The sequence below is a fragment of the Drosophila subpulchrella genome, chromosome 2L (assembly GCF_014743375.2).
Source record: "Drosophila subpulchrella strain 33 F10 #4 breed RU33 chromosome 2L, RU_Dsub_v1.1 Primary Assembly, whole genome shotgun sequence".
NCBI lineage: Eukaryota > Metazoa > Arthropoda > Insecta > Diptera > Drosophilidae > Drosophila > Drosophila subpulchrella.
Window position 1 is genome coordinate 6,622,166 of NC_050610.1, and position 26,195 is coordinate 6,648,360.

General features: G+C 39.3%; 3 protein-coding genes across 7 annotated transcripts in view; 2 read left to right on the forward strand and 1 right to left on the reverse strand.

The window, feature by feature from the left end:
- Positions 1-18: 18 nt before the first annotated feature.
- LOC119548300 (putative RNA polymerase II subunit B1 CTD phosphatase RPAP2 homolog) lies at positions 19-1,027 on the forward strand. The gene is made up of 4 exons (XM_037855468.1): positions 19-121; positions 181-292; positions 351-448; positions 510-1,027. Exons 1-4 carry the CDS (start codon positions 93-95, stop codon positions 700-702), a joined length of 432 nt encoding a protein of 143 aa, XP_037711396.1. The 5' UTR covers positions 19-92; the 3' UTR covers positions 703-1,027.
- Positions 711-2,826, reverse strand: LOC119548299 (FK506-binding protein 59). The gene is made up of 8 exons (XM_037855466.1): positions 2,597-2,826; positions 2,389-2,531; positions 2,023-2,143; positions 1,828-1,966; positions 1,412-1,769; positions 1,235-1,345; positions 1,043-1,180; positions 711-953 (listed from the first exon to the last, which is right to left on the reverse strand). Exons 1-8 carry the CDS (start codon positions 2,790-2,792, stop codon positions 840-842), a joined length of 1,320 nt encoding a protein of 439 aa, XP_037711394.1. The 5' UTR covers positions 2,793-2,826; the 3' UTR covers positions 711-839.
- Positions 2,827-11,463: 8,637 nt separating this feature from the next.
- LOC119546769 (acetylcholine receptor subunit alpha-type acr-16) overlaps positions 11,464-26,195 on the forward strand; it is a 107,372-nt gene continuing 92,640 nt past the window's right edge. For 4 of the 5 annotated variants that reach the window (XM_037853320.1, XM_037853318.1, XM_037853319.1 and 1 more), the window contains exons 1-2: positions 11,464-11,943; positions 20,469-21,369. The gene's annotated coding sequence lies outside the window, so the exon portion shown is untranslated. The remainder of the gene's footprint in view (positions 11,944-20,468; positions 21,370-26,195) is intronic. The other variant, XM_037853315.1, reaches the window with a different exon arrangement.

Here is a 26,195-nt window from a genome sequence, read left to right on the forward strand (position 1 = left end):
GTAAGTTTCCGATTATTATTCCCGAATTTCTATCGAAATCGGTCTGGTGCTATCAACCATCTCAATTGCAAATTTCGGGAAACAGGAAAAAAATGACGACGGAAAAGAACGACCAACTAAGGTAAATTACAATAAATACATATTCAATAAAGTTCAATTTAAATGCCAAGTGATTTTCAGGCAACAACTCATTGCGGCGGTTGTGAAGAAGCGTGCAGCGATTGCGCGGGCCCATGAAATCGTGGTGCGACTTTTGGAGCCCGGAATACCCGAGCCCGAGTTCCTGTCCCTGGTAAAACTATGCAAATTTAAAGCTTCATGTGGAGTCTAAGCATTTCCCGTACTTGCAGCTCTGGGGTATTGATCCTCCAAATTATGCAGACATCGTGGATGAGCGGGAAATAAATAAACTATGTGGATATCCACTTTGCTCCAGCATTTTAGAGAAGTAAGTGGTGCTTGGGAATCCCTAGGTGTATCTTTAATATAAAATTACTCCCTTTTTTTAGCGTTCCCAAGCAAAAATACACCATCTCCGCTTCAAAAAACAAGGTATACGACCTGACAGAACGCAAGAAATTCTGCTCAGGATACTGTTTCAAGGCCTCCGAATACATTAAATCCCAGGTGCCCACATCGCCATTGTGGCTACGTGATCGGGAGACGAGACCCAGCTTCCAGTTGCTGCCTCGAAATTCTTGACCAATACATGCAGCTCTCAAAGCGTTTATTTATTTCATATAATAAGCATTAAGACCATTTGTTCATTACATTAGTGGATTTTCGATGTGGGATTATAAACCCTAGGGAATATTACTTAAAGCACTAGACGATCTTGCTTAGATCATGATTATATTGTCGCGCTCTAACGTCAACTCTGCTTCGCGCTTGGCATCCTCTTCAGACCACTCGCCGCACTTGCTCAGCACGTCGGTTTCTCGCGGCGGTTCGGTCTAAAGTTTTAATTAGAGAAGAAGACACGTGCGGATATGATTTACAAATAAGAATGTTGTACTTTATTTGGTTATGAATTTGGCTGTACCTCTTTGTCGTTGGCAGCCAGTTTGGTGAACATGTTGGCGTAGAGCTTCTTCTCCTTGTCCTTGCTCTCCTTGAGCTTCTGCTTGCAGATGATCACTTGATTGGCAGCCGCCTTGTTGCCGGGCTCCAATTGGATGACCTAACAAAGTATGCTTTATAGTAAGGTGAATAACTTAACGCTCATCCTAACCACCTTTTGGAAATCCTCCAGAGCATCGTCCAGCTCGTTGATGGTCAAGTTGCATTGACCACGACGATAAAGAGCCTTCACATTGTTCTGATCCAAAGCCAAAACCTCATTACACTAAAGCATGAATGAGTGAGCACTAGTTAATTATCGAAATCAAGGTGTTGAACCATAGAAACCCACCTCCTGCTTGGCCTCGAAATGATCGTCGGACTTCTGGTGGCACAAAGCAATGTTGCTGTGCGTGGCTACCTTGACCTTCTTTACCTCCTCGTTGGTATCAGCCGTGTTTGGCAGCAGATTCTTGCACTTGGTGTACATCTTGATGGCCAGGGCCCAGTTCTCCTTCTTGAAGTAGTTGGTACCCTTCTCCTTATAGACCTTGGCCTCCGCCAAGCGCTCCTCATCGCTTAACTTCCACTCCTCCAGTCCTTTGCCGCAGTCGACGAGCTTCACTGTGTACTCCACGGTGGAATTGGGCGGGATCTTAAACTCCTCGTTGCCCTCTGCTCCAAATGCATACTTGGCTTGAATTTTGATTCTTTTTTGGGGGGTTTTCATTTTAGTCCTGATATTTTAATTTCATCAAAGAGTTTTACCTGGAAGTCTCGCCTATGTTCATCTTCTCCAGGGCAATCTCAACGCCCTCGATAATGCCGATGGCCTTGCCCTCGCCGTAGTCAAACTCCACATCGCGATCCTCAAATACGCGGCCCTCGAAAGCACCAGAAATGTGAGCTGTGTTAAGTAAACCGCATGAGATAAAGTTAACCGCATAGATGTGATAAACTAACCCTTGACGAAGGCACCATCGCTGGGAGTGCGCTTCTTATCGCTGGCCTCCAAAATGGTGCGGTCAATGCTGCCGTCCTGATTGGGACTCAGATCCTCGCCCTTCCAGCCCAGCATCTCCAGCTAAGAGGGGAGAATTTATGGGTTAGTTCAGCGTCGCATATTTGATTTCAAAGTTTCTTTTAAGACATGTTAGTATTATGATCCTAACTTAAAAAAAATAAAATTCTTAGTGAAAAAGAATAATTTTATCAAGAATTTTTTCGAAAAATCTGGAAATTTTGAATGAAAGTTTGTTTTAATAACATTTAGGTTTATTTTAAATATCACGTTAGTTAATTTCAGTTAAAGAATATAGCAATTCCTACCTCAAAGATCAGAGTAGCATCCGGAGGAATGGCGGGCGGGCTGCCGGCAGCTCCGTAAGCGTAATTGGGAGCACATGTGAGGAAGCAGCGTTCGCCGATTTTCATGGTGGCCACCCCCATATCAAAGGCCTTGATAACATTGCCTGAAGGAATGGAGACCGGTGGTCGGAATATAATTTAGAAGTTTCGGGAAATCGCAGGCACTCACCTTTGCCGAGCGGAAATTCGAAGGGCTCATTGCGGCCGACGCTGGAATCAAATTCAGTGCCGTCGACCAGGCGACCCGTGTAGTGCAGGGACACAGTGCATCCGGTGTGCGGTGTCTCTGTGCCCTTGCCCTCCTCCAGGATCTCCTTGAGCACGCCGCCGTCCCCTGACAAGTCGATTTTATTTCCTTCCGGCATTCTCTCCGTTCAATTTAGCACAATTTGACAAAGTGACCAAGAGCTCGCTGAGTTACCGCAAGAAAAAACGCAAGTGATTTTTTAGTGCCGAGCGATTTTAAACTCTGGTCACACGCAACTGGGGTAGGGTAGAGAACTTTGATTCAGCAAGGACTTAGCACCGTTACAATCGTAAAGTAGAATATTATTTTCGTAAAATAGCTTGGCACAGGAATATGACATAGACATAGAACTTACATATTATATATACATAAAAATCCCACTGAGTTCCGTTCTTTTCTTATACCTGTAACTTGAAGAGTAAAAGATTCGTCGGAAAGTATGTATGTAACAGTTAGAAGGATTCTTTAAAGTATATACATATATGCTTGATCAGGATCACTAGCTTGGTAGATCTAGCCACATCGTCTGTCTGTCTGTCCGTATGAACGAAGAGATTTTGGAAACTTGAGGAGCTAGAATATATCTTCCTTTCGTTCTCCCTCTTTAGCTAAAAACCGGGTATCTGTATCCATCGAAAAAGAAAATGGATACCAAAAAATTAAGACATAGAACATCCATAATAATAATCAAATCCCTAATACTTGTATAGTCGATGGCCCTGGCAGCTGGTACTATAAGTTCCTTTGTTAGACTTACTTTTCTAGACAACTCCATTTTTAAAAAAAATTGACCTGTCAAATTTCCCTTTTTATTATAATGGCTTAAAAACATTTGGCTTAAAATTTTTTAATAAATTATAAATATTACAAAATTAATACAATTTTAAAAATGCATACATATCATATGTTCCTAGGAGTGATGGTTATTGAATATATAAATTTAATTTTATATTTTAGCATCTACTAAAATGCATTCAATTAATAACACTCTTCTTTCACACGGCAATAAGTAAAAGGCAATGTTTTTGGTTAATCTGTTTAAACCCCAATTAATAAAATTAAAGCTGGTTTTTGTCAATTTAATTGTGATGGCTGCGACCTACACACACAGTGCCACACAAATGTAAGCTGCCCAGCGGCCTTTAAATGCATGTGCATCCTTACAAATGTGTGCAGTGTGCATCACATATAATCCTGTTATCGTTTTTGTTATATTTGATTATTTTGCCCTTGGCTTTTGGCAGTGCCAAGTTCCATTTTGTATTCCAGCACGAGCAACAAAATAAATTAATGCACTTAATTTTATTGGTTTCTATAATTCATGCTCGTAAGCTCGCCAGCTATAAGCTCTGCACAGTAGGGCAATTGGAGGATTAAGGCAATGGTCATTCGGCGTTTTGTTCAAGGTCAACTGGGATGATAAAAAATGATAAGAATATTTGGTTGGCATTATTTAGGGCTTTGACGTTGTCTCCTTTGATTTCCGCGTGTGTCTTTATAAATCGGTGCAGCTGTCGCTGTCTCCTGTTCACTAAAATATTAGACAGTCATCAACCAGCGCTTCATCCCAGTTTCGGCTTCTGAAAGCCCAGAGTTTGGCACACTTGTCGCTCATTAATTAGGGTTCGCCAGCTTGGATAAATGCACTGAAAAAGTATATTTTAAATTGATTTTAAATTGAGTAAATTAAATACAGAACTTAAAATGTAAAAATAATATGATCTTTCTATTGTTCGTAAACTGAAACCGCTTGCCAAATTCCATTTCTTTAGCTATTTCGGCCTTTGAAACATTTCTGCTTTTAAAACGTATCAACATTAAATTTATTTAATTGAAATTCGGTTATATGTAATATTTTTTAAATATTTCAAACACTTTTTAATATTATCGAAATATTACGATACGTATACGTAATATTATTAAGTATACCAGTTCAATTTCGACAGTCGATACGAACGGTTGTGCTTTTCTTGTGATAGATCAAGTAAAAACCTTCAAGTACCCGAAGTGAACCCACTCGTAAATCTATTAATAGATCGCTTATCTTATCGAAAGACAATCCGACATACGGTCGTCAATCAAAAAGTGCAGCTTAAGTCGCCAAAAAACTCAAAATGCTCGACCCCCCCTGGAAGAGGCCCCCCGCACCCGATGGGAAGTACCTCGTTATCACCAGATCGGACAGCGAAACATTTAGCAACACCTCACCGTTTTTGATCAAGAAGACTATTGACTCTGCCGTAGGTGGAGAAGTCGCAGAATGCAAGAAAACTAGAGACGGAAACCTTCTGATCAAAACGAAGAACAATCTACAAGCGGAAAAACTCTTTAAACTTACCACAATGCCTGGCAACATCCCAATTCAAGTGTCAGAACACAGATCACTTAATTCCTGCAAAGGAGTTATATACTGCAACGACTTGAGAGGCATCGAAGAGGCTGAAATATTAGAGAACTTAAAGTCCCAAAAAGTAATTGAAGTCCACAAAATTACAAAAAGGGCCAGCTTTGGTGTAACCAGCGAAACGGGCCTCATAATACTTACATACTCACTGCTCACCCTACCAGAAACCATTAACATCGGCTATGAGAAAATAAACGTTCGACCATACATCCCTCAGCCAATGCGTTGCATGAACTGTATGCGTATTGGACACATTGCAAAGTTCTGCAAAAGAGAAGGATCATGCCTTAAGTGCAGCCGCAAAATCCATACCGACGCTATGACAGGAGAAGAATGCCAAGAAACCCCATGCTGTATAAATTGCCTAGAGAATAAATACCCTAACACCAATCACATTCCAAGGGACAGGAAATGTCCAGTCTTTATAACTCATCAGGAAGTACAAGCGATAAAAACGTTACAAAAAGTTGACAACCGAAAAGCATGGTCCATCTACAAGCAGAGACATCAACACGACGGCTCTTTGTATTCAACAGTTGCCAAATCTACACAAATCCAAGCAAATCAAGAACAACAAAACTTAACCGAACCTTCACCATCAACAACCCTGGAGCGACCATCAACAAGCAACCAACGGAAAATTATCACATACGACGACGACGACGAAATGTCCACCAGCTCTATCAGTTCGGAAAAAAATCCCAATGATAAGTCGAATCCTAATTGCCAAGTTTATCCAAAAAACTTAACCAAAAGAGAAAAAAGAATACTAAAATACGACGGCTCAAAAAGCCCAATACAAACCCGATCTAAAGTTAAGAAAATCTAAGTTAAGAATACAACTAACCTAGCCTCTTAAATTCTATTTATCACTTTACAATGGCCTTTAACATACTACAATGGAATATGAACGGATACACTAACAACTATAACGAACTCTTAATCTTAATAAAACAATACAACCCGAAAATTATCTCTATACAAGAAACCCATATAACACCTTACCAAAACATCCCTGCCCCAGTAAACTTTGAAATTTACCACACATTATCCATTGTAGCCAAAGGCGGAGTCGCCTTACTAATCCACAAATCACTGCAACACACACAAATCCCTACAGGGCGTATATTCGATGCCATTGCTCTTGAAGTTCATTCAGCCAAAAAATTTATTATATTCGCTGCGTACATTCCCCCAAATCAAAAGTTCACTCAAACTGACTTGGAAACAATGTTTCCAACCAATAATACACCATCCTTAATCACAGGCGACTTCAACAGTTGGAATAGCTTGTGGGGATCGCCCAAGAATAATAAAAAAGGAAACACGCTAGGAAAATTCATACATAACAGCAACTATATAATCCTAAACAATGGCAAACCCACACATTTCTCCACACATAGCTCATACACGCACGTTGACTTAACTCTTTGCTCTACAGATCTTAAAATCCACTCTACCTTCAAAATTAGCGATACACTCCAAGGAAGTGATCACTTCCCCATTGTTATACAAATGTTTCCCTTACAGAATAAAAAAACAAACAGGTACCTACCCAGATTCATTATGAACCTAGCAGATTGGGATAAATACGAAACACTCACGAACAATTTAAACACTAGTTTACCAATAGCATCCAACACCAACAAAGAAGCTAGTAACATAAATAAAATAATTTTACAGAGTGCATACAAAAGCATCCCCCAAACCAAGGCCCCTAAACAACAATACAACGTACCATGGTGGAACAGAAAATTAGAATCCTTAAAAAACAAAAAAAACACAGCTTGGAGAACATTTAACAGAAATATGAGCTCTCAAAATCTTATAAACTTTAAACAAATTAACGCGCTGTACAGAAGGGAAATTAGAACTTGTAAAAAAGAAAGCATAAAAATTTTAACATCTAGCATCAGCCCAGACACTAAATGTGAAACTATCTGGAATAAAATACGCACTTTCTGTGGCTTACATAAGGCAACCTCAATTCATTGTATCAAGGACTACAACGCAAATCACACCTGTACAGATCAGGGGGATATAGCCAACGCATTTTCCAAGCATTGGTCTCTCCGTTCAGATGACAGCAATTTCTCGACTCTTTTTCTACAAGCTAAAAACGATATATTTAACAACTGGACCGACGACCTACCGCACAAAAACGCAGAATTCATGGAACAAAACATAAATTTCATTGAATTTTCTGCAGCCTTAAATAGTCTTAAGGGAAACACACCAGGATACGACAAAATCAATTACTCAATGATTAAGCACGCCTCAAAACCTTTAAAAAATAGAATAATAGTCTTATTCAACAGCATTTTAAGATCAAACATTCCGCAAACATACAAAGTCAGCACAATAATACCAATCCACAAGCCAGGAAAAGACAAAACATTAATCGAATCCTACCGCCCTATATCGCTCAATCCCTGCATATCTAAAATATTAGATAAAATTATCTCCAAAAGACTATGGTGGTTTGTTACAACAAACAAATTACTTAATAGTCACCAACTTGGATTTAGGAAGGGGAAATCGGTTACAGACTGTCTACTGTTTGTAGACGCTTTGGTCAGCAGAGCCCTATCCGAAAAACGACACGCATCAATAATTTCATTAGATTTTGAAAAGGCATTCGAAAAAATAGGATTGCACACTATAATAGGTCAATTGAAGGCTTGGGGTTGCGGTCAAACGACCCTAAACTATGTAAGGAATTTTATGACGAACAGGAAAATCCGAGTACGCACGAACCAGACACACTCATCGATACAAAATCTTCACAACGGCATTCCCCAAGGATCCCCACTATCTGTAATTTTATTCCTTATAGCTTTTAACAGCCTGGCAGACATAATAGAAAAACACAGAGATCTCAAATTCACTGCCTATGCAGATGACTTTAACATTCTAATTGACCTAAAAAAAAGCAAATCTGTAAGACCCAACTTAGACGCCCTGTTTTCTGAAATAAGCAACTGGTGCTCAATCTCTGGAGCATCATTATCCCTAAATAAATGCAACCACTTACATATATGTAGGAAAACAAACTGCCGATGCGAAATAGAAACAAGCTTATGTCCGATAAAAACATCTAAAGAAACAACTATTTTAGGACTAACCTTAAACTCAAAGTACAGATGGAACTCTCACATTAACAGATTAAAAAAATCACTGGCCAAGCCGTTAAACATTATTAAATGTCTATCAAGCTACAAATACAACAGTCACCCACACACACTAGTCCAAATAGCAAAAAGTCTTTTGATATCAAAAATTGAATTCGCTTTACCAATATACGGAAACGCCCCAAAATCTACGTTAAGGCCAATTAAAACATACATTAACTCAGCTCTCCGCTCAGCTTTAGGAGCATTCCCTTCCACTCCAACCCACAACCTCTATCTTGAAGCGAATGTATGCCCCTTAGAAACCAAACTCCTGTTCATGAAAGCCAAACTTTGGAATACAATAGTACACTCCCAGGACACCCCCCTTTATCCCATAGTAAACAAAATTATAAACAAACAGAATAAAAAATACAAAAACTCAGTACTCCAAGAATGTATCGACATCTGCACCAATCTAGGACTGACAATTACGCCAGTTAAAAAACTACCTAAGTCCAACCCCCCATGGCACATAAAACCTGAGTCATTAGACACACACCTTAACAAAAAAAGAAAAGCAAATACCCCAAAAGAAATATTTTTAAAAGAATTTTTAGAAACTAAACACAAATTAAAAAACTATACCCTTATATACACGGACGGATCTCTATCCAAAGAAATAATTGGCTATGCAATAACAACAGAAAGCTCAACTATTAAACTAGGAGTGCTCCCTGAGTACTCTTCAGTGTACGCAGCAGAAGCTACAGCAATCCTTGACGCAATCGAAATAAGTCTAAAAACTAGAGGGAAAACATGCATTTGCACTGATTCCCTGTCAGTAGTGGAAGGTATAAAAAACATAGAAAACTCGACATATCTTATCTCCAAAATTCGAAGTCTTATAATTAACAACTTCCCAAAAATAAAACTTCTTTGGGTGCCAAGCCATATGGGTATAGCTGGTAATGAATTCGCCGATGAAGCTGCTAAAGCAGCTACAATTTCCCCCTTAATAGCGTCAGCAAACATAAATAAATTTGATAGGAATAGATACTTAAAATCAACACTGCTTAATTATGTTCCACAACTGATAAATAAAACCTCCACTTGGTACCAAACAACGAATGTGAGCCATCTTAACATTGCCCACTACACAAAAAACCCAGTCTTTTCTAAACTATCCAGAAATGAACAAACCAAGCTTATACGGTTACGCCTTGGACACACTAGACTGACCCATGCAAACAGATTCGTTCAACCTCCATCGAACCCATGCAAATTTTGCAATTGCACGGACACATCGATTATACACATCTTGAACGAATGCCCATCCTTCCACAATATTAGACCCAAAACCCCAAACTCCGATCTCATCCCTTTCTTAACTGATCCAAAACCTGAAAACATACTTATCCTTCTTAAATTTCTAAAAAAAGCCAACATCATGAACGAATTATAAGGCTACAATAAGAGAATTTAAATCTACTTTCTAATATCATGTATTAAAATTAAGATCTCTATGTTTCCTAATTAAGTGTTATTTGTTAATCGTAAGCTAAATGTTAAAATTAATAAGAAATAGAAGAATATATAATCAGCCGAAAGCCTTAGCAGCTATGGCTGTCATCCCTCCCTGTAGCTTAATTTTTATAAGTAAGCCTACAGTGTACAAATAAATAAATATTAAGTATACGTTTTTAACGTATGTCAATTATCTATTTATTTATTATACCCGTTACTCGTAGAGTAAAAGGGTATACTAGATTCGTCGGAAAGTATGTAACAGGCAGAAGGAAGCGTTTCCGACCCCATAAAGTATATATATTCTTGATCAGGATCACTAGCCGAGTCGATCTAGCCATGTCCGTCTGTCCGTCTGTCCGTCTGTCCGTCTGTCCGTCTGTCCGTCTGTCCGTCTGTCCGTCTGTCCGTCTGTCCGTCTGTCCGTATGAACGCTGAGATCTTGGAAACTATAAGAGCTACAATACTGGGATTAGGCATGCAGATTGCTGAGATTCCTGCGCAGCGCAAGTTTGTTTCAAAAGAGTGCCACGCCCACTCTAACGCCCACAAACCGCCCAAAACTGTGGCTCCTACAGTTTTGATCCTAGAACAAAAATTTTAACTGAAATGTATTGTTCTCATCAATACCTACCGACTGACCTAAAAAAAAGTTTGCCACGCCCACTTTAACGCCCACAAACCGCCCACAAACTTCAAAAAATCGTAAATATGAACGCGGATATCTCGGAAAATATCAAAGATAGAGAAACGAGTTTTAAGATTTAGATTCCGTAGGCTTGAGCGCAGCGCAAGTTTACTACGCGAATATGCCACGCCCACTCCAACGCCCACAAACCGCCCAAGTCTGTGGCGCCCACAATTTTCATGGTAGATAAAAAATTTAAACTGAAATGTATTGGTCTCGTCAATACCTATCGATTGATTTAAAAAAAAACTTTGCCACGCCCACTCTAATGCCCACAACGCTTAAATCTGTCTACCGCCGGTAGGTGGCGCATTTGCTGCTTGCATATCTCCATTTTCCTTTGGTCCCTTTAGCTGAGTAACGGGTATCTGATAGTCGAGGTACTCGACTATAGCGTTCTTCCTTGTTTATTTATATAAAGCTAGCTTAAAGTTAAAACTATGGGCTAACTAAATTAAGAGCTCTAGCAGCTAAGGCCTTCAGCTCGTTTTAACTGTCATAAAATCAGCTAATATAAATAATTTATTTTTATATTAAAGAAAAGCCCCCCAAATCAAGTGATAAACTCTATATCCTATTATAATCCTGTCATAAAGAATGACAAAGGGATCTCTGTTTGCTGGTAATACATTCTTTTCGGATTGCTGAGCTCGAATAGCATATAAGCATGTGAGATTCAAGATCTCCAGAGATTTCGGCGGCACCCTCGAATGTAGCATATTAAGTTTTTTTGAGTGCCTGGTGCCGTGTCCACGTCCAGGTCCATTATTTTTTCAGGTATAGAGACATTGACCAGCGACGACCGCCCACACTCACGCTGTCGCAGTTGGCGTCGTGGCTCGTTACTCGACTGTAAACATTCCAGGGCAGCTTTCACTCGGGTACTGAGCACGGAATATCCACTGGAGGAGCTATCCATCGGATGGAACTCACTCGGGAGGCTGGGAAAAACTCACTCGAACGCTCGGCTCCGGTCGGCTGGAAGCTTCGTTTTCCGTTTCGGATTGAGCCACTGTGGATGCTGCGTGGTTCGTGGTCCATGGCCGTGTGAAAAGCTGCGTTGAGCGCATTAAGTCGTTAGGGTACAACCAGACAGGACGCACTTTCCACTTTCTCCGAGAGCTGCCGCCATTCGCCTGCCTTGGCGTGTGTGTACCGTTAGTTCAGCTGTGTCCTGTGCCCTGTGTCCTGTGCAGAGAGGGAAATTAGCGGGGAAGCCCCAGCATCTCGGAATCGTAGTCAAAGTCAAAGTCAACGCAGGGAAACCAAATCCGAATCGAATAGTGGTTGAACAGCTTCTTGACTAGTGAGTGCGTGAAGAAACTCCAAAAAAAAACGAAAATACTCCAAACTCCCTCCCGCGTACAAGTGTGTGTAAGTGTCGTCTGTGCGTGTGTGCGTGCGTTTCCGTTTCCCCCAAAACTTCAGCTCGAGTGTGTTCATCAACAAATAAAAATCTAAACAAATTTAAATCCAAACGACAACTAAAAAATTGCATTAAACGATAGCCAATTAAAAATGTTTGCTTAAACGAACCAAGGTAAACAGAAAAACAGCAAAATTGTTGCTTCCTCTTGCATCCAAGCTCTACACTTTTCCGATTTTCCACATTCTCACTTTCAATTTTCCCCCCACAAAACCAATGCACTCGCTCCGGTGCAACAGCTTAAAAGTGTGTTACGATTTTTCCCACTCAATATTTCGTGTAATTGTTGCGCCTGCTGCTGGGCTACATGTCCTGCAACTGGGGAATTGTTGGTTTCCCATTTCCAAGGATTCGGACTCGGATTCGGAATTGAATTCGTGCAAATTAAAATTATTTAACGAGCTTCTAGTGAGCAGTCCGCACTTAAATATTCCTGCCAAATACCATATGAAATGCCACAAACTTGTTGGAGATTTTATTTAGACCAAGTTGGTTTAGTTATTTCCGAAATATTTTCGTTTGTCCGGGGGCCAAAGAGGTTATTTCAGATTTGGTTGGGCTGCAACAAATTTCGTTTGATTTGTGGCAAGCCACAAAGAAAATAACTGAATTTGGTGTGTGTTATAAAATTGTGTAAACAAATGCGGGGAGAAAACATAAAGTTTGGCAGCGAATCGCCCATTCGTAAGCCCAACGAAGTGCATTTCAGTTTTCAGTTTTTCCTGCTCGCATTTGGCTTATAAACTGTTGCTTCCGACAGTTATCTCCACGAATCGGAGCAATTTTCCCAGGGCTGGCGGAGGGAAATCCCAGGCGATTTCCTTTCCTTCTTCCCCTTTTTAGTTCCACTCGCTTGCACATTTTTTGCTTGGCTTTTCCCTCCTTTTTTGTGTGGTCTGGTTAAGCTTTGACTGATTGTTTTATTGGAATCAAAACCAAAATCAGAATGGAAATCGAAATCAGAGCGACTTAAGCGCACTTTTATTGCGATTTAAAACGCACATTTTTGTGGCTGATTGTTTGAAGGGGTTGTTGGATTCGCTGCTGTTGCGATAATTAAAATTTAATTGTACCCAACTTAAATGGCGAATGCATTGTGCCGAGATTGTTGCCAGTGCTCTCATACGAAATTGCAGTTCTGTGGTTTTTCCTTCTGGTATTTCCCCCCCATCCTCTCCTTTTGCAGTTAACATTTGCACTGTTATCAATCAGTTGGTAAAAAGTAAAACTTTTCTTTTAGCCATTTCCCCCCCACTCTCTCCATTTTCTCCTTATCATTCAATTTGGCAAAAGGGAAGAAAACTTTTCTGCCAAACTAACAACTGGCAAAAGTAGCAGCCACACATACATACATATAGGGAAAAGTACGAAAAAAAGAAAGCAACCAGAACGCGGCGTGTCTAAGTGGGCGTAAGTGGTCATGTATATGTGTGCGTCTGTGTGCGGGTGTGCACATGCGAATGTGTTCGTATGTGACTCTGTGTGTGTGGCGTGTTGAGTGGCAAGTTGTGTACACACGCAGATTTTTCATCAATCATTTTGCTTGACTACGCCTAGTTCACATTTTAGGGCATGTAGTTTAAAAATTGGGCCGCAGCCCATCGATAGTTGGAAGTTAGATGTTGGTTGTTGGCTGTGGGACAGGGGAATCCCCGGAGGAGGGAGCACGTGGTGCCACTCGGAAACATGAGACGAATGAGGCAGATCGAATGGCGCCTGAATTGGGAAAGGGCGGCCACCCAAGGGTTTATTGCTTTAAGACCTTTAAGGGTCTGAAATAAAAGAGAATCACAAAAACAGACAAAGATAACTTTAACAATGATATCTCTTTCAAAGGATTTTTAAAAGAATTAAAATAATATTGTCCAGACAAATTCAACCTTATTTAAGTTGTAAGGCTAAACATTCGCTGTCTATTTTCTCAAGTGTTCAGCTAATAACTCAATTAACATAAGTCAGTTAACGTATCGAACTTATTACCTTATTTGTTATACGCCCATGGCATATAAACGTAATCACCTCTGTCAAATATCAATTCAATTTGTGCTTTGTGAGTGGCTTATTGTTTCGATTGCATTAGTTGATTGAGAAGAGTTTTTTGTTTACAGACTTAAAGTAAAATAAAATAAATATATTTAACAACTTCATTATTTTGTATCTTTTATAAAGATCCTTTTCCATTAATTCTCGTTTATAATGTTTATTTTAAACTTTATCTTATTGCAATAAATTCATTTTAAATGTGCACTTTGACAAGCTTCAGGCCATATTTTTTTCATAATAAACAAAAAGTTATAAATGTTTTGAATTTGCAGCAAGCCAGAACATTAGTTTCAATCGATGTTTTTACCCTAGGGCCACGGTTAATAAATAAATGGATGAATTCAAATAATAAATGAAATAAAAACCTCACCCGAGGAATATATGAGGTTCACTGTTTATCAAAGCCAATGTTCTAGTATAGTTAAACCAATTTTATTCTTAGACATCAATATTGATTATTATTCTATAAATTTAACTTTATTTTCTTATAAATTCTTTGTTTTTGAATGGAGTTAAGACAAATAAAATATTAGAGTAAATTCAGGTGGAGCTTCATTTGCAAGAATAGTATTATCTTTTTGTGAAATTCCTTTCAAGTTCGACCTGCCTCAGGACTGTTTATTATGATTTCAATTCGGATTGCTTGGAATATCTTTGTCCCTTTCGAATTGCTTCTGTCACTTTCTCCCATTTCTTTCGTCCAGTTCGATTTGGCATTTGAGCAGACATAATAAAGAGCCGAAATGGAAGAAAGGTAGAGTGTGTGTGTGTATGTGAGTACCTTTATTCTAAGCGCTAAAGTCGCACTGACACAAATAAATGGAAATCAAATACACACGCACTGGCACACATACCGATGCAGATGGAGTTGTCGAAATTGCTCCACTTTGCGTGTGTATTCGCCTGGCTGTGTGGGTGTCTATCTGTCTGCGAGAATCCAAAATCCCGAATCCAACCCCCGTCATCAACCTGCACCGAAACACTTAAACCTAAACACGTTGTCTGTGTTGGTTGTGTGTGTGTGTGTTGGTGAGTCGTCCTTTTTACTGGCGTCTACGCACAATATGTTTCGTCTTTAACCCAACCGAAAGCTTCGTCAGACGAGAGCTTCAAGGAGTCCTGAGTCCTGAGTCCTTGCTCCTTGTTTCTGGTGCCTTGTGGAAGTTTTAATGTGATTCCTTCGTATTAATTTCGACATCGTCATCGTTGCTGCCCTTTGTCCTCCCCTTTCTCCGCCGCTCTTTACTCTCCACTTTCTCTCTCTCACTCCCTGTTATTTTCTATTTTTCTCCTTACGCACTTTTTTTTATTGCCCGTCCTGCGTTTGCCTTCGTTTCTATTTTATTTTAACAACATCTTCGTCGCCAGCATGGAATTCTGTCGAGCTCGGCGCTTTCCCTCAGCACTAACTTAACCGTCACCCATCCCGCTCTCGCTTTCTCCACTTTCTCTTCGGCTGTCTGCATGTGTGAGCAACTTTTTTTTTTCGTTGCTCACTCTTTTTTATGTTCATCATACGAAAGCGCGACTTTGTTGCACTAAACGTAAGTTGGAAGATTTACAACTTTTTGGTTAAACACACACTTGCCATGGATAAGTTGGGGGAGAAAAAAGTGGGGTAGGTAGGCTGTTGGGGGTGAAGGCCACGCACAAAGTCTCTCAGGAATTGCAAAGAAAAAATAAAAACACCAGGGAGTGCATAAGGTTTATCACTATGCGGACTGGGGCAACCTTGCCCCCGTAAACTTATCCTTAAAAGAAAAGTTATTATGCATGAAATGCAGAATTTTACGTAGAAGTTACGCATTTTTTTGGGGGTCGTTTTTTATTAGCCTGAAATGTGAGGAATGAGCAATTAGCAAAAGTCCCTGAATACTGAGGGGGTCAGCAAATGTAATAGTTACGATGGATAGGGCAGTACCTGAAAGTGTAGCTTTCAGTTTAAGTATGCCTCTGAAAATGTTGCGAAACAATATGAGAAACTTCCAGGCGGGTAATTCAATTTTTTATGAATGCAGCGGCTGAAAATGCTCAAGTTACTTATTCAATTTTGTATAGCTTGTAAGAATGCAATTATAGTTGAATTTCTCTAGCTTGAGTAGAAGTTAAGTTCATAAAATGTACAGAATTACAGCGAAAAGGAAATGGTATATTTTATTTCTTATTATCCATAGATAGGTTGAATACGTTGATAATTTTCAAATGTTGAAAGTCTTTTTAAAAATAACGCTTTTCTTTAATTATAAACATATTTTATCTTGATGTAAAGTCTTCTAAATTCAATTTGGGAATAGTAAACATTATAATTAAAAAACTGCATATAAAAAAGGTTTTAAAAATGAAATGAAAGTATATTCGTGTTGAATCGAAGAGCTTGAAATGTTTTTAATTAAGTAAATTAAGAACTTTGGATAGAACTTTCACAGACACACGTGCCGTTTGAATACGTCAAAAAACGCAACTTTGCAAATTGAAATGCAATTATTTTAATCCCAACTTTAGATCTCGGAAATTTCACCCGTTGTCCAAGTTTCAATTGGCAAACAAAGGGGGAAAGTTTTTTAATTGCTCATTACGTCTGAATCAGGTTGCTGCGCTTGCCGCAGTGGCAAAGCCGCAGATTTTCATCATACGTACATCAAAAGCATTTCTAATCAGCAGGCAGTCGGCAAAACCAACAGCAACAACAGCAGCAACAATAACAATGGGAAAGGGGAAAGCGCAAACAAGTTGCAAGTTTACTTTTCCTCCTTTCCTGGCATTCCGTTTTCCCTCTCTTTTTTTTTTAGCCAGCTATTGTTACGTTTGCGTATGTACGGATGAGCACACTGGAAAAAATAAATATATTTTTTAACTGGTTTTATAAGGTCCTAAAACAGCAAACTAAGATTTAACCAGGGATATCCCAAAATGTTTTTTTTCGCTTCCTTTCTAATCAAAATCGTTTTGAGGAGGCACAAAAATGTTCAAAAAAACCAAAATTTTTTCTCTTTACTTGTGTGTATGTGTGCGTGGGAATTGGAGCACGTAACAAAAAAAAAACGAGCAGAGACACCGCACAGAAATAGAAATCATTTGAAATCATGCCGCACTCATAAAACACTTAAAGGACAATTTTGCTGTCATACAGAAAAAAAGGGGGAAATCTGCCCTTGCTTTTCGCTTCTCCTTGGCGGCCTGGGGTTAATTAAATAAATTCCTAAGCCACTTTTGCCCGAGCAGAGGCTTCATAAATTTTTGAACAAATACTGCCAAAAAAAAAACAGGCAAACCAAAAAGGAAAACGAATTGGTTATACATAAATATTTCGTGTGCGTGTGTATGTACGCACGGGTTTTCAGCAAGCTTTCACCCGCAAGACAACAACAACAGAGTGCTTGCAACAATTGGCAGGACTCCGTTTGGCGTGCTCTTCCAAGTGTAAACAGAAGTTGAGCTGGTCGAGTCCTTTTCCAATTGAACTCTCTTTCGCTCAAACTGAGTTTCATTTCGACTCACTCAAACATTCCATCAATGGACCGATGAGTCCTGTGCCACTGATAACAGACGCACACACACACACACACACACAGACAGGCAGGCACATACACACACACGGATAGAGCTGTTTAAAAAGATGTCCTGGCGCAAAAAAAGCGAAAAATACAGCGATTTCTAAGAGTAACAGCGCGGAAAACGTTTGATAACGCCGCGCGCACAAAAGTGCGCTACACAAAAGCCAGTTCGCTCTCTCTAACTCCCTGCTCCTCTTGCTCTTCCTCTTCCTCTCACTCTCTTTCCCGCCTCCTGTCTGTGTGAGCTTCCGGTGTGCCCCTGTGTATTTGACTGTGTAGGTGGTAGTAAATAAGCAAGAGGCAAAGACGGAAATAAAAAGGGCAGCAAGTGGACAAGACAATGAAATTGTCATAAATAACAACGTTGTCTACCAACAACAGGCTACAAAGCAACAAAAAAAAGTGTAGCAACAACAAAGGCGACAGGATAACCAACTGCAACAACAACAACAATGATCCCAACTAGCTGAGTGACTGGGACTTTCTTTTTTTCGTTGTCCTTTGGTCAGTGGCTCAACTCTTTTTATCATTTTTACCAGTTACCCCGTCCCCAGGGTATTATTCGGGTAGATTTAGTTGATGGCACTCGCCGAGAAAAAATTCGAAGCTCGGAGGTGTATTTTTATGTGAGAAACTGAGAAGTGGCGAAAGTGAAAACGCTTAACAGGGATTAGGGGTCGATTTGGGCAAATTCCGTAAATGAAGCGAACTTTGGTGGATAAAATATTATCAGAACAATGTGAAGATAGCCATAGTGTATTCCTAAGTTTGCTTTTCTACCTACCAAGTTGGAATAGCAAAAATCAAAATTATCTAAAAGGATTTTTCACCCTAAGCTCATGCATTTTGATAACTTTTAATCAATAATTTCATTAAAGACATCAGCAAATTTCTGTTACTATTTTAAATAACAAATAAGTATAACGTTCTTAAAAGCTTTCAAATCAAATTAGATAACCCCTTCCCCTAAACTTATACTTAGTTTAAATTCGATTTGCCTCACAAACACACTGAGTCATGTATTTCTTGGTATCTAAAGTTATCTAATTTCCTGGCCATCGATAACTGATTGATTTATGGGAAAAGTAAAAAAACAAACTTTTGCTTAGGAACTCACTCGAGGGACTCTCATCATTCGAGTAGCTTCAGATGGAACTCTTCTATATATTCGTTCGTCCTTTTTTACTGTATTTCCCATCTATACTCCTTTCATTTCAGTTGCCTTCTGTTCTTCTCGTTTCTTTTTTTTTATATTTTTTATTTTTATTTTAGTTTGCCCTGTGTTCTCATAACGGATATTCGAAATGGTTGCTGCGGCGGCTTTAAGTGACTTTTGTCAAACTTTGTGCGCTCGGCTATCCAAACACTAGTACTTATAGTTATCGAAGGGGTCTGAAGGGTTCTTGAGGAAGCAGGAAGGGAGGGGGGGGGGGGCAGGAAGATACCCACATTAAACTAATGTTTAGTTGGCAGTCGCAACAGTTTTGCGAGTGTTGCGACCCTCGAAACTTTGACCGTAAATTGTGGCACGTGATGGGCGTTTGCAATGGAATGGGATGATGTCGTATGAATCGCAATGGTGGGGAATATCAGGAAGTGCCGCGCTATGATTGTCCAGGGGGGCGTGACCGAGGCAATTGTTATTTTTATACCCTTGCAGAGGGTATATTGATTTCAGTCAGAAGTTTGCAACGCAGTGAAGGAGACGTTTCCGACCCCATAAAGTATATATATTCTTGATCAGCATGACTAGACGAGTCGATCTAGCCATGTCCATCTGTCCGTCTGTCCGTCTGTCCGTCTGTCCGTCCGTTTCTACGCAAACTAGTCTCTCAGTTTTAAAGCTATCGGGCTGAAACTTTCCCAAAAGTCTTATATCTTTTGCAGGTAGTATATAAGTCGGAACCAGCCGGATCGGACAACTATATCTTATAGCTCCCATAGGAATAATCGGACAAAAAAATGAAAAAAAATTATATCTTTGGTGTTTTTTAGCATAAAAACTCCTAAGCTTGGAAATAACAATTTTTAAATAATTTTGAATTTTGAATTAAATATTATCGAAATCGGACGACTATATCATATAGCTGCCATAGGAACGATCGGAAAATTTGTGGAAAAATAATATGAAAAAAATTATAGCTTCGGTGTTTTTCAACATATAACCTCCAACGCTTGGAAATAACATTTTTTAATTAGTTCTGAATTTCGAATTAAATTTTATCAAAATCGGACGACTATGTCATATAGCTGCCATAGGAACGATCGCAAAATTGGTAGAAAAATAATATGAAACAAATTATAGCTTCGGTGTTTTTTAACATATAACCTCCTACGCTTGGAAATAACATTTTTTAATTAGTTCTGAATTTCGAATTTAATTTTATCAAAATCGGACGACTATATCATATAGCTGCCATAGGAACGATCGGAAAATTGCTACGAAAATAATATGAACCAAATTATAGCTTCGGTGTTTTTTGACATATTATCTTATACTATTGGGAATATCATTTTTTGTGTTTTTAAATTTAATAATTATAGCTGCAAGGGTATATAAGCTTCGGCTTGCCGAAGCTAACTTCCTTTCTTGTTCTTATTTCTCCAGCTCTGAATCGAATTGAATTTTTATGGCCTGTGACAGTTTGGAGTGGAGCAATCCAGTTCCGAGAATGGGGAAAAGATTTTATTTCTGGACACTTGGAACCAAATTCGTTACTCTACCCCTCCGATTTTCATGCAACAGGCAATTGGGATACAAATACACTTGAAATAAGGGATGGAACGCCCTATTAAGCTGATTGCGTTGCTAATTTTGATTAACTAGTCTCTGTATTTTGAGAATTTGCGCGAAATGGATACTTAAGATCGAGAGGGGAAAGTGGAAAACCGGCTAATTGATTGCCTTGCAGTAAATGAAACAAAAATATATACTCCCTTCATAGTTAATATCAATAAACATTTAACTACGTAAATATTCATATCACTCTCTTACTATCTCTTTCTTCTCTCTTTTCTATCTCTTTCTGGCCTGCCATACAGATAAAAATCCAATTTAAATAAAACTTTTTTCGTTACACTCACCACATAAAGGCAATATGCAAATATTAAACAAAAAACACTCAGAAAATGTTAAACAAAAGTAAATGAATGCAAATTAAAAAGCACGACGAAAAGCCAAAAGCAAATAATAACAGCAACAATGTGTTCATAACTATTAAAAACGGAAATTAAATATATAAAAAAAAAACAAAGCAAAGGCTTAACGCATTATGCTAAATCGAAACCAAGCCAATCTCATCTGAATCTCTACTATCGCATCCATGTTTCTGCATTCGTATCTGCATCTGCACCCGTACCCGCATCCGTAAATCTATCTGTATCTTTGCATCTGCTGGGCGAATAAGACGATGCAGCAAACATGCCAGCTAAATTCGAATCCGAAACCCAGAATCAATACATCAATCAGTCCAGCAAGCAACCAATCAAGCAATTCCATCATCAATTTGCAACTGCCATCAACTCATCAACAATAGAAACTGCAACCAGTACGACTGCAACAACAATCCCAACTTAAATGCCACAAATTAAAAGCACCCAAATTAAAGCAAATAAAGCAAGTAAACTAAAATAATTCTAAATAATAAACCTAAAAAATAGCCTAACACCACTCGAAGGCGAACAAAAAGCGAGTTAAATTAAATTTTCATATTAATTATGGAACATTCATCAACAATTTTGTTGTGTTTGTTCCATTGCAAAAACAAAAAGGTCGCCGATTGTTTGCAGCTGCAGAAACAACAACAAGAACAACGACCACTGGGAAATTCTACAACAACAAAATCGACCAGAAGACCAACAACATCAGCAGCCCAGCAACAACAACAACAGCCACTTCTTGGAGCAACAACAACTTTTAGCTTCAATACAACAAAATTGCTGGGTAAGTGAAATTGGGGGAACAATTTGCGAGTGAAACGAAACGGAATGGGTGGGAATAGAACGCTTTATAAATCCAGCGAATTAGCAAATGCTGAAATTTAATTTCCATCCAATTTTCACAGCAGACAAGTCGGACTCAACTCAGCAAATACTCACATATACTATATGTGGGCAACAAAAATGGGTGGAATTGCTGCAGTTAAATCTGATTCTGAGTCCATGGGGAATACTCTTGCCCAAAAAATACATCCTACTGCGTGCTAAAAGTGTGGAAGAGGGATAAATGTCAGGATAAAACGAAGAGCCGAGTACTAGGAAGGGACTTTTCAATGAGGTAGTAAAAAATTGTTGCAAGAAGAGAGGTATAAATGGGAACTAAATCCAATTAAGTGCACTTGGAAAAGATATAACATCTGATGGATGGATGTCGAATTGGGAGTGTACGATATTTTGTCCTTCTTTTTAAAACTAAACAGAACGTTTCTTCAATTTGTTAGTAATGATCCTAACTTAATATATGAAATTTAAAATATGTTTTTGTTATGCATGACAAAAAATATGTATTTTTCTAAATTTTAACTTACAAAGTAATCAATACAAATACCGTAGTTTAACTTTTATTCTATATGTTAAAAATGAACTTAAAATATGAGATTTAAAATATGTTTTTGTTATGTATGACTAAAAATATATATTTTTCTAAATTTTAACTTACAAAGAAATCAATACAAATACGGTATCCTAACTTTTAAAAATATTTATTTAAGTATAATACTTACACTCATATTTGGTTCCTCAAAGAAGTGCAATTTTAAGAATTTACCTTTATTTCCTTTTCTGCCAACAAACCTTGGTGAATCGTGGATATGCCCAAATCTGGGATTCTTTAGGGCAGTGGAAAAACTTGCAACTTGTCAGAGTGACGCCTCGGCCAGCCAGCAATCAAATAGTGTCGAGCTCAGCGTTGTCGGAACTGAAAAAAGAAGTAAACTAGCTGGAAAATTTAAAATGGCATCAGGGCAGCGGCATGAAAAACTGCAAATCGTCGCCAACGCAATTCGAGTCGACTGTCTGTCCCCCAATTTTTCCCTCCCCCTGGGAGCCGCCTGATGCTGACCAATTCGTTGTTGGTTGTTATGAATTTCATATTACACACGAAAATCCAATAAAAATCACCGAAAGCAATTTTCCGTCCAACGGAAAAGTAGTGGAGTTACGGGAGGGGCATAAAGACGTTTTGGAAATTCCTTGCCATCTGCTGCATTTTGACTGCCACTTTTTTTTTTACCCATTTTGTGAAATTTCTGGCACACACGTTGCTGACCAAAAAAATGTGTTTTATTAACTTCGTTTTTTCATGTCAACAACTTTTTTTAACGGATGCGGAACACGATGCATTTTGTAGCCTTTTAAAACCTATTTTTTTTATGGGGCTGTCGTGGTGCAGTGCCGAAAGTTCCTTAATTTGATTTTAATTCACGGCGGGTACACGAAATTGGCATCAGCAAAAAAAGAGAATGCAACAAATTTGAGTTCGGGGAAAATTACGAATTGCTATTTGCTGGCTCAGCATTAATTAAAACTTCAACGAGTTTACTTAAATTTGCAACGACAACGTAGTTTTTCCATGTGCAGTTGAATTTTTGGTGTGTTAAAAGCGGTTCTTTTAGAATTGAAATATACTGATAATTCGGTGAGTTTAAACTGAGCTCGCTGGACATGTGACATTTTGGCTGAAATGTCCATTTCCTCAGTTGTCAAGGGCTTATAAATAGTTTTCCATCCGCCCCCTCATTTGTTTGATGTATTTTCCGCTTTTGGCCCAGTGCTCTGGCCATCTCTGGGATGGCTCCTTTGAATTCCAGTTGGCTTACTTCATTGCAGCCAAACTGTCGTATGCAAATCTGCTTTGCTGATTAAACCTAAATAATGTTGCCTCAGTTACGGAGCCCTTCCTTTGCTGTGGGCTCCCTTTTCCCAGGATCCCTTTGGATAGCCTGGTTCCCTTGGCTTCTCTGGGTCCCCATCTCCATTTCCATCTCCAATCTCACATTGTCTTGCCTGTCGTTCTGAAAGATGGTAGTACTACTACTTTAAAGGTTTAACAAGTTTGCATTCCACTTGAGCAGATGCGACATGGATTTAAGATTGGGAATTTATATTTACACTGCTCAGCTCTTTTTTTAAAAATTAAATTAAATTAAAATTTTTTATTAAATTTCTCTCAATAGGATCTGCTTTCGAGGGCATTCGTCCTTCGTTTTCTGGAAAATTGCAGTTGCCTTATCCTTCTTTGGATTTTCCCGCCCTTCACTTTGCTGCTGCTGCTGGTGCTGCTGCTTATTTTGTTGCCTCGTTTTTCTTCCTGCTAAATCTGAGACAATTTCCAACTTATAAGAGGCCGCATCCATTTGTATAATAACACAGGGTCCTGCATCCTGCAGCAACAGCTTCCGCTCGCCGTGTCCTGGCCACTTGTTGTTGCCCACCCACACAGATGCAGATGCAGATACAGATACAGATACAGCTGCAGATGAACCCGCACAGACACTGGTGCTGCCCACCCACACCGAGGACACCCCAATGTATTTTTTGTTTTGCATTGCCGGATGCCTTTGGTGTATTTCCTTTTAGCCTGTCTGCTGCACGAAGTACAGCATTTCCAATTTAATTTCTGTCTCGGTGGCCCCTCAGCCCCTCAGCCCCCCGTCTCCCTTTATCCGCATCCCATATCCTGGCTGACTCGGTTGGGTTTTCCCGGCCGTGGCCATTGTCTTTGCCATTGTTTGCTGTGCCATTTCCCTTTTGCGCCATGAAATTAACTCGAATCCCCCACTCGTTCTCTGGTTATCTCCACTTTACTGCCTTCAATAGATTATAGTTGAATATTTTTGGTCGCCATTTTAATTAAACTGCGCCAATGGCTGCGAAATTGTTTATAATGTCAGCTGCACATCATCCCCATCATCGCCGCCATCATCCGCATCCGCATCTGCCTTTGCTGCTCCTCCTCATAATCGTTGTCATCATCATCCGCTCGCCGTCACCATCGACAGCCTCATTACCGATGCGATATCTGACCCAGTTGAGGGGCAACAGGCGGCTGGGGATGAGTTCGTGGCTGTATTTTCGGCTCAAAGGTCATGCTTAAGTTGATAAAAGATAACGTAGGTCGAGGTTTTTAGCTGGCTAAATGATCAATATTAGAATATACTTGTTAAAATGTGGCTGGCTATTTGATGAAAAACAAAATATAATTATTGAAAAGCATAAAAGTGTCTAAAAGTATGCAATAATAAGTTTGAAATCATCCATTTCATTCGATACCGTCATTTAATCTTTTTCACAGCATACTTTTAGACTCCTTTTTAATTGCTATTCACTTTATTATTGGATTACAAACTGCGATTAAACTGCAATTAAAGTAAAATTAAAAATTTATTCATAACATTCCATTTTTTCATCCACCACTTTCTGAAAAAAGCTAATTTATAAACAAATAAAATAAATCCTATTATGGTTTATGCTTCGTGACTGCTCACGAACCCATTTCGAGCTAGCAAAACAACAAATAAGCTTCTTTCCGTTCGGCAGTTCTCTCTTCAGTGCACTTTTGCATTTCCCTTGCTGTTGTTGTTGCTGTTGTTGTAATTACATAGCACTTGTTGTTCTGGCTTTGTGCTAACAAAGGCCTTGACTCCACCCCCACCGCCCACCGCCCACTTCAGCGAAATGCGCTCTCAAAAGGGAGAAGAGGCGCCAATAACCTCACTCGAAAGGCAGCGCACCAAAGTATGCAGCAGTATTTTGTCGAAATGACTTTTGACGTTCGCTCAATGGCAATATTTGCAGCGTCCATACGAGTGAGTGTGTGTGTTTCTTGTGTGAGTGTGTGGGGAAGGAAACTGGTGTGTGTGTGTGTGTGTTTATCGCCATGTTAGCAGCTGAATGAATGAATGAATGAACGAATGAATGGCCAAAAGCGAACTGAGGCGCCTGAGTGCGTCTGTCATTCTGTCAGCTTGTCAGCCAACGTTCTAATATCGAAAACACTCTAAATTCTATGCTGAAAGCTCATTTTACATGCAGTTTTACTTTGATTGGCTTTCGAATCGCACTTAGCCGCTTGATTAGCCAGCTCAACGAACATTACCCAGTCAATCAAGGTTTGAGTTCTGACACCGGGCAAAATAGCAACGAACTTGCACTAAAATCGATATCATTATAAGGCAGGAAATTTGGTTTTCAATTTTTAAGTACTGTTTAAATTGGGGTTTTTGCCAGTTCACTTCACAAAGAAAATGTGGAGTATTAGAGTTATGAAACTGGTTGGTAGTATGCTTAAAGTTTAGGCTTACAGTACCTATTATTAGGTAACTACGCTCATAGAAAAAAACGGATATTTATGAATTTTTCACGTGTGTATTAGGGCTTACATTGTTCAAATCCCTGGCAACTAAGCCGCTAAGTGGATTCCCTTGAGCATAATTTGCAGCAGGCTAAAGCAAATTTGTGCAGCAATCTCCTGCCAGGCCGATGTGTGTATGTGTGGCCACCAAAGGGTTCAATTATGAACCGACGACCGCAAAAAGTTGAAACCTCAAAGCGGATATAGTGAGGCACTTGTGGCCCGCACGTCGGGGGCAGCAGTAGGTAATTTGAGGCCTTGTGGAGTGTGCTAAAAAATGCAGCCACCAGATGGGCAAAGCTCAGTTCACAAGGGAGCTAAAGCCAGATTCTTTGCGGGATTCCAGTTTTTTATGCTCCGATTTTTGTCGCGCCTACGTGAAACTTTTTTGCAAGAGAAGGGGGAGTATGGAAAATAGG